General features: G+C 30.9%; 1 protein-coding gene across 6 annotated transcripts in view; it reads right to left on the bottom strand.

Moving 5' to 3' along the window:
• Positions 1-13,307, bottom strand: part of LOC145293181 (C2 domain-containing protein 5-like) — a 186,975-nt gene that overhangs the window by 76,661 nt on the left and 97,007 nt on the right. For all 6 annotated transcript variants that reach the window (XM_080139658.1, XM_080139660.1, XM_080139657.1 and 3 more), the window contains 3 exons: positions 6,985-7,176; positions 4,151-4,255; positions 1,997-2,086 (listed from right to left, as the gene is read on the bottom strand). In XM_080139658.1, the coding sequence (XP_079995784.1) occupies positions 1,997-2,086; positions 4,151-4,255; positions 6,985-7,176 (387 nt within the window). The remainder of the gene's footprint in view (positions 1-1,996; positions 2,087-4,150; positions 4,256-6,984; positions 7,177-13,307) is intronic.

Genomic DNA, 13,307 nt, shown 5'->3' with positions numbered 1-13,307 from the left:
TTTTGTTTTAAACAAAATCAAATAAAAAATATAATTAAACAAATATTTGGCATCGGAAAATGTCAAATTTTTTCCAATATCCCCCCCCCATTCTGATTTTTCCAATTCGCGATTCCACTTAATCATCCCAACACTAATATATATATATATATATATATATATATATATATATTTATTTACCAGTGGTGAAAAAACCGGACTAGATTGCTCAATGTGTAGCCAGAGCAGTATATAGGAAATTTATTACTGTGCGTCCAGAATGAGTTTACATATTGTTTCAGCTAGGGGAAATTCCTCAAAAAGAGGAAATATCCAACTAGCATCGTCAGAATTCATAGATGAATACCAATTGTCTGATATGAAGGATTTCCCCCACGTTGATCAAACCTAATTGACTTCAAAACGTCTCGACCAGGAATACCAGGTGGATATCTTTGCTTCGATTAGTTTTGCTTTATTTATACGAGAAAAACGTGTGTATATATATATATATATATATATATATATATATATATATATATATATATATATACACACACACTATGATGCTAATGAGAAATCAGGAACACAACACAGTTGAAAGTGTAATCATAGCTTGAATTTTGAAGATAGAAAAGAAAAAGAGGTGTCTTGCAAATAATTGGTATTTGGAGAAACTAAGGAGAATGTCCTTATAAGTATTTAGTTTTGTTGTTTAGTGCGTTTATTTTACATGGTTGCAGAAACAGGGAACATTGCCTTTCTGTGCTGATAAAAATTGCCATATGTGACTTGTAGTGTTGTCAGTAGCAGAAGCCATGTTAACATCTTGGGAGTTTACATCAAAAGAAGGGAGTTTCAAAAAACCTGTTCACGTAGGCTTCAGTAGAGGTTCTAAAAAGTTGTCTGAGATTGGTTGTTTTTCATCTGATCACAGAGCACATAGCAAACAACTACATTAATAAATTTATACAGTAGATACTGTTTCCGGTTTACAAACATATATACTAGATGTAACCCATGACCTGTTAAGTCACACTCACAATCACGATTCATTCTACTTTGATTTCATTTGAAAATTAATAAACTGTGATTGATCTATTGCATAATTAAAAATAAGTTTCTTTACTTCCATGTTATTATTATTATTACTATTATTATTATTACATAGAAGTAAAAATCATTTTTTATTATTACAAAGAAATATATTTATTACTTTGCAATCTCATTTTCATTTATCATGTGTACAGACACACAAAGAAAAAAAAAGAGTAACTCTTTCTCTAAATGCTCACAGAAAGATTAAGAATGTTAAATAAACAGAGTGGAATATGCAAGAGAAATATATCTAAAAGAAAGGTATGAGTGACTTATTTAGTTAATTATAAATTATGGTTGATTAGAACAATTAAATCTTTCAAAAATACTTCAATCTCATAACTAAAGTATATTTTAACATGTATTTTTAATGTATACAGGAAAAGGCCTGAGGGAAACAAACATTGCTGAACTCACATGTATATACACATACATAAAGACACTTATATCACTATATTAATATAAGGACCAGTGTTGTTTAATGTGTTTTTTTTTAAATAGTGTGTATTTTAGTTAAAAACATAATTTTTAGTAAATGCTATTTTATTTGCTACAGAAAAAATTGATTTTATATTTTTTAATATTTGATTTCTTAATAGAAATTGCTCTAGACAAGGCATAAAGCCATTTGCTAAACAAAAAAAACAAAACAAAAAAAACACCACCACTTCAAGGTCAAAAATTAGTCAATGATAAGTGTTATATGGATAGATTCTGATCCAGAAAACAGCAATTTTTCCCCTTTTTTGTTAAAAACCCTGACAAAAGTAAACTCATGGTTCACTTTCTACCATACTTTAATCTTGACCATAATTCAGATTTGTTTTCTATCGATTAAGAAAGATTTTTAGTCGGAAACAATAAAATGATATTTTGATACACTTACATAAAACAGATATTGATAAGATGCAAAACATACCTTGCTTGTATTAAAGTAGCTTTACCTAATGTTTGAATTTCCTCTGGAGGGTTGATGGTTGTAAAAAGTACATCTGGGACTGGTTGTTTGCTGTTTAAAAAATAATAATTGTATCTTAATAAAATTGAATTTACATAAAAATAATCAGATTTTGTCATTTTAAAATATTTTTGTAAACAAATTGCTAAGTTTAAGAATAATAAAAGAAAAGTAATTTTCTTAAAAATAATATCATTTCAACACTTGGTTCCCTGCATTGAAATAGCCTTCGTATACTTTTCCACATTTAATAATTGCATGTTAATAAAATAAAATTTACATAAAAATAATTAGATTTTGTAATTTTAAAATATTTTTGTAAACAAATTGCTAAATTTTAGAAGAATAATAAAAAAAGAATTTTATATATAAAAAAAAAAAAATTTCATTTTCAATTTTACTAATATGAGTCATATGTCTATCCGTTTGTTTCTGTTAACTATTCTTATGTTGAGTTAGGCTTTCTGTTGGCTCCAAAATTGCCTTTTGTTGTGAAAAGAAATCCAGCTAATGACCAAATGCAACATTTACCAGGCCCTTTTTCAAACATTTTTTTTTTTCTATGGGTGCGAGAAACCTGGCCCCTGCAAGTAGCTAATATTCAAAAGTTGGAAGTCTTCGATTGCTGGTGTCTTCGGCTCATTCTTGGGATTCGTACCTTCAACCATGTCCTAAATGCCACATTCCATGCATGATCTAAGCTTTCTAAACTTGAGGAAGCACTTTGATGGTTTCGGCACACATTTTGTCATCCACCAACTGGCCTGATTTACAACACCACTACCGGAATGGCACAAGAAGAGCGGTGGTCAACTGAAGATGTGACTTGCAACCAACAAAGCTGACTTGGAAACTATGATCAATTCTTGTGTCTTCAGTGTGCAATGATGAAATTGCAAATGACTGAGATGCTGAGAAGTCAGCACAGGAGAAACCCGGATGGACTGCTTTGATTCATGATGTGGTGAATTTACTTGGAGGCGGCTCAACCTACTTTGGGTGAATGCCATCACAAGTACATGTAAGGATTGTTAAGATTTTTTTTTACCAAGGAAGCACAAAAGCAAACAAAATTTGATATATAAGGAATGATATAATAAACCAAAAACACTAATAATATTTTTAAAATATTTTAATAGTACTTATTTTGATTTGGAATTTCATTTTGGCTACATCTGTAAAGTTTACGGATAACATCAGATAGTTTTGTGATAAAAGGGCGTAACACTTGTACCAACAATATCGGATGATCCAATTCCAAGAGAATGTCTTTATTTTGATTTTATTTTTAATATTTAAAAAATATTTTAATAGTATTTTATTTAACATTTTACAATTATTTTATAGTATTTATTTTCATTTTATTTTTTATATTCCGACACAAATTTCTACTGAATATCAAGAATACAATTTTCAAGCCCTTTTCAAGACATTTCCCATATTTTCAAGGCTTTTTCAGGGTAATAATAGAAATAAGGCCTTTTCAAGACAGAGCTCAAAACTCAAGGTCTCTTCAAACCTGGATAAGGGTTAATGAGATGCATTGTCAATTGAATAACGAAGAATATTATGAAACGATTATAAGTGATGATTGAAATAGACAAAATTTGAATTCTTAGGACAAGTATTTGCTGACATTGGATTTGAAGACAACTAAGTTGTAGCCTGCAAGGAAACAGTCTTGTGATAATGTGTTCCACAAATGGCAAGTTTTTGGAAAAAACTATTCATTTTAAAATTTGGTAGGAATGGTCTCCTTATGAAGATTATTGGAATGCAATCATATTTATTTTTTTTGTTTTCTTATAAAGACGGTCCTCATGGGAACATGACATACTATACGGAAATGTTTTTATCACTGATTTTATTAAGATTTAGACCATAATTAAATGATACAAAATTATCAAAATTTTTTCAATTTGAGAAAATTTGGATAATTTTAAAACTATTTAATGAGGGTTAAGACTGGCAAGCTACTCCTAACAGCTGAAAGACTGGACTAAGACCATAATAGAATTTTGTTTCCAAGCATGTGGTGAAGTTTTCTAGAGTATACAAATAAGTCAAAGCAAGTTAAACTGTAGATTATTAATAGCAAAATAAATAAGTACTTACTGACATATTGCACATGTGCCAAGAGTAACTTTAAATGGCATGGTAACACTTTTATAAGGAATGTGACAAACTGCACAATTGACTGGTGTGTAGCCATCTTCAATACTGAAATCCAAGACATTTGATTTATTTCATATTTTAGCATTTCAAACTGAATAATAACTTACAAATACTAGTAAGAAAAGATGAGATTACCTGAGAACGATAACAGATGATGATGATGATGATGATGATAATAAAGATAATTACCAGTGAACAAACACTGATCATTCTTTGAGTTAGTAAGTAAATAATAATAATAATAATGATAATAATAATAATAATAATAATAATAATAATAATAATAATAATAATGTAAAGGTGAAACTAAAACAGTGGCTCCTAACCCTCAAGGAGCTACAAAGTTTGGGTCAAGTTCATGGCCAAGAGAGACTTCCCACAAGTTAGATGCTGAATGAGTCAATAAAGTAAAAGACTGGAAGGACATAAACAAGAGGATATCCACATTTCTGTTGAAGATTTGAAGAACAAATGAAATGAGAAAGGGCCAAGATTTAATTGAATTCATGGGTACTGGTTGTGATTTTTCACATGAATCTACAAGAAGCTTGTGGTTTCTCTGAATGATTGTGTTAGATTGTGCCAGATACAACAGGATATACCGTTCTTTCTCTATATTTTTGTTTTTACACACTGATTGTGCTGACTAATATACTCTTTCTTTCTCTTTTTAAACATCTGCTTGTCCTATTCTTCTTTAGAGATTTTATTTTCTCTCTCCTTACATGTAAAACTTCCTCCTGGTGCACCGTGGGTGAGCGTCTGACTAGAGGAGGCAATCAATCAATTTCATTGAAAAATGGGTGATTTCATCGATTTTGATGACAATAAAAGTATTGGAAATGTTGAACATTTATTGATCCTTCAACTCCAGGTAACATCAGGTCTCTCTGATAGTTTGTTCATAAATTGGGCTAGTGTTCTTGTGTTTTGAATACAGAATTTTTGTTGCAGCACTGAATGGATCAATAGATAGCTTTAGCTTAAAATAACGTGTAGGATGTGTTAGAAATTTTACCGAGTTAGTTATTTCTAACACTTTTTTTTTGTTTATAGAAAAGAACAATCTTCTGTAGCAGAACAACCTTCCGTTTTTTTTAGATGAAGGCACTTAAAAACCAACAAGTTATTTCATTGAAAAACAAATTATATTCAATTATAATTACAAATACAATAAAAGGTAATACTTATGTCAGTTTAAAGATTGGTAGTTTCCAAAACGGTTGTTCTGGAGATGGTCTTTTTTTTGTTGAAGAAAATTAGGTAACAGAGGTGAGGAGAAGTGTTTTCATTCCTTTCAGTAAATTCTTTTTGAGCTCTTCCCATCCTTCTAGTAAATTCTTTTTTTGAACTCTGCTTGTCCAAGGTTCTTTTTTAGTGTTTATATATAGCTTCTCCTCAATAGTGAGTAATTTGCATAAAGTCACTTACGCAAATTTCCCTAAAAAGTCTTGTTAAGATTTCCAACAGATGATCATGCATCTTCACACTATTTTACTCAATTTTCTTATAGCAATAGCTGATGGATTAGGTATTCATAAGTAGTCAAATGAGAAGACCAGAAAGCTTCAGATTAAAAATGTAAACTGCTTGCTTAAACTGTTACATTGGACTGCTGATAAACTGATGACAAAAGATAAAAACAAAGCTTCAAATTTATGAGGGATGTTCCAAAAGTAATGCCTCCAATTTTTTTTATTCCACTCATTATGATGACTTAACTTAAGCATTCATGACCTGATAGTTTCATCTCTCTGTTGCAAATATTAATGGTGTGAGACTCTAAGAAAGAAACCCCTGTCATGGACATGTGTCAGAAGCAGAGAGGTGTCATTGAATTCCTCCATGCAGAAAAAAAACTGAATCAATCAACATTCACTGGTGCCTGTTGAATGTTTACAAAGTCGGTGCAGTTGATATCAGCACAATTAGGAGAAGGGTTCTTCGATTTTGGAGTGGCAACAGAAATGTAAGTGACAAAGCGTGATCTGGACTTTTATGATCAATGCATCAAAAGAGGCTGGCAAAAGTGCATTGAGAATGGTGGTGACTATGTAGAAAAATAAATTCTGGAGCACAAAGGTGGCTTGTTTTAATGGTACTACTCCTGTCTTCACAGCTCTTCAATGTTTTAGTTTAGGAGGCTTTACTTTTGGGAATGACTCATATATTTGTAACCCTGGTGAAAAAAAAAATCTTGAATACTGGATTTACTAACGAATAGCTGAGAACCCATCTTTCAGACTCCTTAGCCTAACATTCACAGGTAACATGAATTGGAACACATACACTGCGAACATTGCTAAGGCTGTTGCAAAAAAGATGGGCTTCCTCTACCATGCTAGAAAATTAATCATACCAGAGAGCATCCTATATCTTTACAAAGCCACAATTCACCCATGCACAGAGTATTGTTGTCACAGCTAAGCTAGTTCATTTACCACTAGTCTCTCCCTCTTAGACAGGGTCCAAAAAAGAGTTTAAGATCTAATAGGTTCTACACTATCAGCCAAGCTTCAACCCCATCACCGCAATATTGCATCCCTCAGCTTGTTTTACAAGTATTTTAATGGAATTTGCTCTGATGAACTCAAAGCAGTTGACCCCTCAACGTAGATACCACGTTTAAGTTTAAAGGTAATAATGTGAACAGACATTTTGCTGCTCAACTCCCCAAAATTTCCTGTGAAACATAATCCTAAACAGTAGCCCCTTACCTTCCAAGTGGCAATATACTTTGTTCATGGTGAAAAAAAAAAAAAAATCATACTGACCTGTTTTGTGCCAACTGGTTAGCTAAGTTTACATCAACAAATAACTTTTCTTTTTCAGCAGGAACTCGGTCCCCGATTTGTACTTGTGTCGGTTGAGGAATTTCCTTGTGGGTACCGATTGGCAGAAGCACATCTAAATTACTATTCACAACTGCAGCTGTGCCAATGGCTGATAAAATGATCACTTCATCACTAGTAAATAAAAAATGAAGACAGAGAGAAAAAAAAATACAATAAATTTATCATCTTTTGGAGCAGTATTTTAGAAACATTTTTTACAGCAACCTTCATAAAGAAACATATTTTGCATAGCGACGAATTATATTCATGTGTAATAAATCAAAGACAAATTCTGAAAATCGAACATTTATTTAGCTGTGACAACATATATTTCTTATGATACATAAATATTTGTATGGATCGTTTTGTACAAGGAGCGTTTAATAAGTAATGCCACTAACTTATAAAATCCTTCCACCACCCCCATATTCTTCTGATCTTGCACCCTTTGACTTTTATATCTTTCTAGCCATGAAGTTGCTTTTGAAAGAAGAGCATTTTTCAAATGATGCAACCTTGATTTCCAAAGTTATGTCATGGTTAGAGGACCAACCTGGGGTGTTCTACAAAAAGTGCTCTTCAGATGATGGGTCAAGGGAATTATTTAACACCCTTCATATTATTACTTTTAGAAAAATAAATTCAAAGGAAATTTTTACACAAATGTAAATACATTTTTTAAAAATGTCATTTAATGAGATCAATGATGGCGTAAATATCATAAAACAATTACAACTATTCTTTTTGAATCATGCCCATATTTTCTTTTAAAATTAATGAGTTCTTATTCTTCTGATGAGTCAGGACAGAAAAAAAAAAAAATTAACATAATCATATGAATGCTACAAAATATTTAAAAAATTGACATAATTATATGTATGTGCTATGAAACAGATGCTGTCAAGAATTGAACATTTTAACACGCTGAAAAATAAACGGTAAGATGAACAACATTTTGAAATTTGGAATAAAGACTTTTTGTCATTTATTTTCATATGCTCTGTAGTTATATTTAACATACATTGAGCTTCATAAATCAAAGGATTGATTTAAATAAAGGGTGAAATATAATTGAATAAGTATATTTTCCCCCATAAACACACTTTGGGATCCTTGTTTCAAATCTCGCTAAATTCAGCCACGTTGATGAATCATATCAGGACAAAATACATGTCTGCAAATATTTATATTATATATGTGTGTGTTGTACCTCATTTGGGGATATCACATTGGCGAGGGAAAATTATTCCCAATTAGCATGTTTAAAAGTATCGCAGGTCATAATAAAAAAATAAACTACATATATTCAATTATACCACAAAGCCAGCTTTTGCTCCATTTACTAAGGGCCACCAAGCAATTATACTTGTACTTGTTTCGGTTATCACCGTTTGTGAGTTGAGCCGGCTCCACCCATTGCATTAGTACCAATCTCCACGTATGAATTGGCCAAAAGAAAATTGAATCTTCACTAAGCAATTGCCATGGTATGCGTGTGTGTGTGTATATATATATATATATATATATATATATATATATATATATATACATACACACGAACACCCAATCATCAGTATGAGGGTGTCAATTTCTGCAGGTCATGAGATTCAAACTCAACCAACTTTTGTTAAATTCTGACATGAGGTTCAGGCAACTAAGTTGTTTGAAATCTATACAGATGATCTGTTTATAGTGGTGAAGGTTTTATATAAGACTATTTACACTTCTAGAAATCACTGCTAACCCCAGTTGGTGCAAACGATTACAAGACAGAGCAGACAGTAGACTCCAGGTTTTATATCAGTTTTCCTTCTAGATGCATGTCTTAATGAAAACTGAAGGTACATCTCTTCCAGTGATTTTAAATGTACCTCCAGATACTAACCTGGAAAATGCTACACCCTTATTCTCTATCTAATCACCCATTTTGTACTGACCATCCTTGCTTAACTTTGGTGATCTAACAGAACCAGTGTGTCAACATGATTAATGCCGTATATTATTTTTTTTTATGTATCTATTTTCAGCATTTACTTCAAAAGTACTCAATACATGAGTAGTGCTAGGTAGTAAGTTTTGAAAATATATATGGCAATTAACCTACACAGACTTTTCTGCATTTCATCCTAGTGAGGATTTGTCAGGCTATATATATATTAGGGTAGGTCGATTTTGGAAGTTTAAATAATGCTACATATAGAAAGTTGTAAAATAATGTCAATAGTCACAAGAAATATTTTTCTTCAAAATTTTGGATTTATTTGAGAATTCCACTTTAAATACTAAATAAATTGCGATACTTATCACAATATCGGTGTTAAGGGAAATATGTGCGGCTTAAATAAAATCATACAAGACACTTAATAATAAATATTTTCATGTTTAGTATATCAATTTTTTCATTAATTAAATGAAAATATTAAAATTACAAAGAAATAAAAATACTATGATAATTTAATATACAAGTATCTATTTACATATAACGTTTCATTAATAGGTTAATATTACACTATTCTCTTGTTTTTTTCCAATTAAACAAAAAACATTCTTTAACTATTAAAGAATATAACATTTTTAAATATTCTGATTTGTTTATATTTTCAAAGTCAGTGTTAATCATTAAAAAGCTTTTTTACGTGCTGAACTTCGAAAGAATTCTACTTTTAAGGTAAGTGTAAACAAACCATTACTTTTTAAGATAAATGCATTTCTTTCAAATTTATTAATTTATTTAATATATTTTTGCATTTTAATTTTTTTGAATACATTTTTTTTTAGGTTTCTTTTTAAAATGTCAAGAAAATCTGCAATTTCAGCAACTCGCAGTAAAAATGTTATGAAATTTGGAGGTCCACCTGTACCATTAAATAAAACGGAGCCTCCAATTTACCGACAAATTATTCAATATTGTTACTATTTAAAGAATACTTATCCTCACCTTTCAAATTTTTCTATTAATAAATTAATAACAAAGGCTGTAATGGATATATGGAAGGCAGTTAATCCATGTTTACCTCTGTTAACAGAACTGACTGTTTTAAAGAAGGTGAATATATTATGCTTCGAGAAAGCCAAACAAATAAATCAAAGATCTCTCCCTGCTTCGAAAGTGAAAAATTTGACGGAAAAACTGGATTTATTATTTGACATTTCATCCTGTTGTTGCGAATTACCTGTTCTACCTTGTGAGGATTATCGAGTAAAATGCAACAAAGAAAATTGCTGCAGTGAGCACATTATTTGCACTTGCCCTTTTCAAAAAAAAGGTAAAGTTATTTTCTATTTTTGTTTTGTGAGTCAACCTTATATGAAAATTAATTTCCAAATATTATTTAAATATTTAAACAAATTTTTCCTCTTCAATTTTCATGCATATTTTTATGTTAATCTGTTTAGTTATATTAAAATATAAATATAATCTAGTCTTTCAGGTTCCAGTTGAGGATCATGAATATTTAAAGGATCAGAGGTGCAAAATAGGGCCTAAGTGTACTTTTCAACTTGGATAAATGTGCTATTAAGAAAAGTAAAAAAGGACAAAAAAGATTAAGAAAAAATTAACACCAACAGCTTCAACATCAAATCTCCAGGATATTGTTTCTGTTCCCTCCTCCTCATTTTGCCCAAATGAAGAACTAGAAAAATATTTCCAACCACAAACGGATGAAAAAGGGCCTTATAGCCTTACTAAATTTCCCAGATACGCCCTTGAATTAGTCAGAGGGAACATATCTTCTAATGTTGGAGCCAGCCTGGCTAATGCTTTGCTTTTGGATTTGAAGGCTATGGGCCTTCTGATACATAATATTAATATATAAAATATTATTATTGATAAATGTAAAATTGACAGAGCAAAAAACAAAGTGAAAGAAACAGCTCAACAAAAGCATGAAGAAAGTGTGGGGAACCTCATCTGTATTGGAGTTGATGGGAGACTTGATAAGGACACATTAAAATATAAAGAAGTTGTCGATGAAAATGGACTAAAGTCTGTGAAAAAAACTAAGGGCCCTGAACGGCATTTGACTTTTATAAAGGAGACAACATCTGAAAGTCATTACCTGACTCATAGAATTTTACCTAAAACTGGTGCAACAGGTGCTATTCACGCAAATCAAGTGCTGGATGTTCTAAAGGAATTCAATAGTGAGAGCTCAATAAAGGCCATCCTTGTTGATAATACTAATGCCAACACAGGTTGTTAGGGTTAGGGTTCAGGTTGTGAAGGTGGATTGATATCAATTTTAGAAAAGAAATTTTTAAAAAATCTACATTCAATTGGTTGCTCTTTGCATCAAAATGAACTGCCCTTCAGAGCCCTTTTTAAAAACCTAGATGGCTGTGCAAAAGGCCCTACAACCTTCAGTGACCCCCTGGGGAAATTATGCTCAAATGATTATCATGATTTACCCCAAATAGCATTTTCCCCCATTAGCAGTCCTCTGAATTCAATTGTAAAAATTGATCAAATAAATGATCTCAGCTGTGATCAAGAACTTTTGTTTGAATACACAGTAGGCATTTCTAGAGGTCAAGTTGACCCAAGATATGCTTCTTGGAAAATTGGCCCTTTAAATCAAGCAAGGTGGTTAACTTTGGCCATCAGGCTCATGTGTTTATGGACTCGTGGCGCATACCCACGAAAACTCACAAAACTGCAAAGTCTTATAAATTTTGTTGTAAATGTGTATGCCACTTGCTGGTTTGAAATTAAAAGATATAATAAATTACACAACCAGCAAGTGAACATTTTTAATATGATCCAGAGGATTAAAAAGCAGCCTGGTGAAATTCAAAAGATCACATTAAGAAACATTCAATGGAATGCATTTTGTTTACTGCTCGAAAACTTTTTATATTCCATGCTCAAATCTGAGGAAGTTGAAGTAAGAGAAGAAGCTTTAAAAAGAATTATGGCCATTAGGTAAGTAAATATTTAGTCATATCACTGATTTAATTATTTTAATCCATAGAATCATTTTATCTATTTTCATCATAATTATTAAAGCAGTGAAGATTAGAATTACTTAATAATTCAATTAATTTTTATATTCTTTCAGGAATGCAGAACAAACTGGGAAATGATTGAAAAGAATCTCGATTATAAAATTTGATGCTACTCATTGGACAGGGTTAATAAATTAAACTTTATGTGGAATTTATGAACCAGCAATGACGGAGGAATTTTCTGATTCCGAACTTCGTCATTGTTTATTAAATGGAACTAAAGTGGACTTGCCAGATTTGCCTTCACATTCTCAGGATGTAGAACGGGCAGTCAAGTTAACAACAGAAGCTTCACTGAGTGTTTATGGTTTTGAGGCAAGGCATAAACAGATAATAGGAAACTTATTGAGTCAAAAGTTGAGACCGTCATTTTTGTCCAAAGGTTCACATATAGAGCAGTTTGACTATTTACTAATCTTTATTAAAATAATTTTTGTTTATCCTTATTTGTTTGTATGTTATATTTTCACTTATAAAAGTAAAAAATTAATTTTTAACCTGTTCAAATATTACAGGTTAATTCATTATGTTAAATGGCAGTTAAAACAAATACTGAAAATGTGTGTGTGGGGGGGGGGGTAGATTTTCAATTTCAAGATTAATTATCATTTTGTTTTTATTTCTATCATTTTTATATAATAAAAGGACATTTTGTGATGTAAATAGTAAAATTATTTGGGTTTTTTTTCACACAAATATTCAAGCGAAATTATGCAGAAAACAAGAATTTTCTCTATTTCGTTGTTTAAGATCTTTGATGCCAAATGCTCAAAAAACCGCTGAAGCATTTGATCTAATTTTTTGTATGAGTACTTAATATACTAATACACAACTTTCGGTTTATGCCTCTTTTTAAAATTAAAAAAATTGAAAAATCAACCTACCCTAATATATATATAGTAATTTATAAAATATATATGGCGATTAAGCTACACTGAATATTCCGCGTTTCATCCACTCTAGGACTCCTCAGGCTTATGTGCTAGGAGTCCTAGAGTGAATGAAATGAGGAATATTCAGTGTAGCTTAATCGCCATATATATTTTATAAATTACTAACTAGCTCTACCTACGTATTGAGCACTTTTGAAGTTTACGCATAAATCTATACTTTCGTATATTAATTTTATGTGAGTAAATTTAGTTTATATATATATATATATATATATATATATATATATATATATATATACACACACACCCAAGAAATTATTTCAATCACAGCCACTCAACCTAATGATTCAGTACTACTGAAGA

This window comes from Euprymna scolopes, chromosome 14 (assembly GCF_053919585.1).
Source record: "Euprymna scolopes isolate OS-2025 chromosome 14, ASM5391958v1, whole genome shotgun sequence".
NCBI lineage: Eukaryota > Metazoa > Mollusca > Cephalopoda > Sepiida > Sepiolidae > Euprymna > Euprymna scolopes.
The sequence above is the reverse complement of the archived record's forward strand: the minus strand, read 5'-3'. Positions and strand labels throughout refer to the sequence as shown.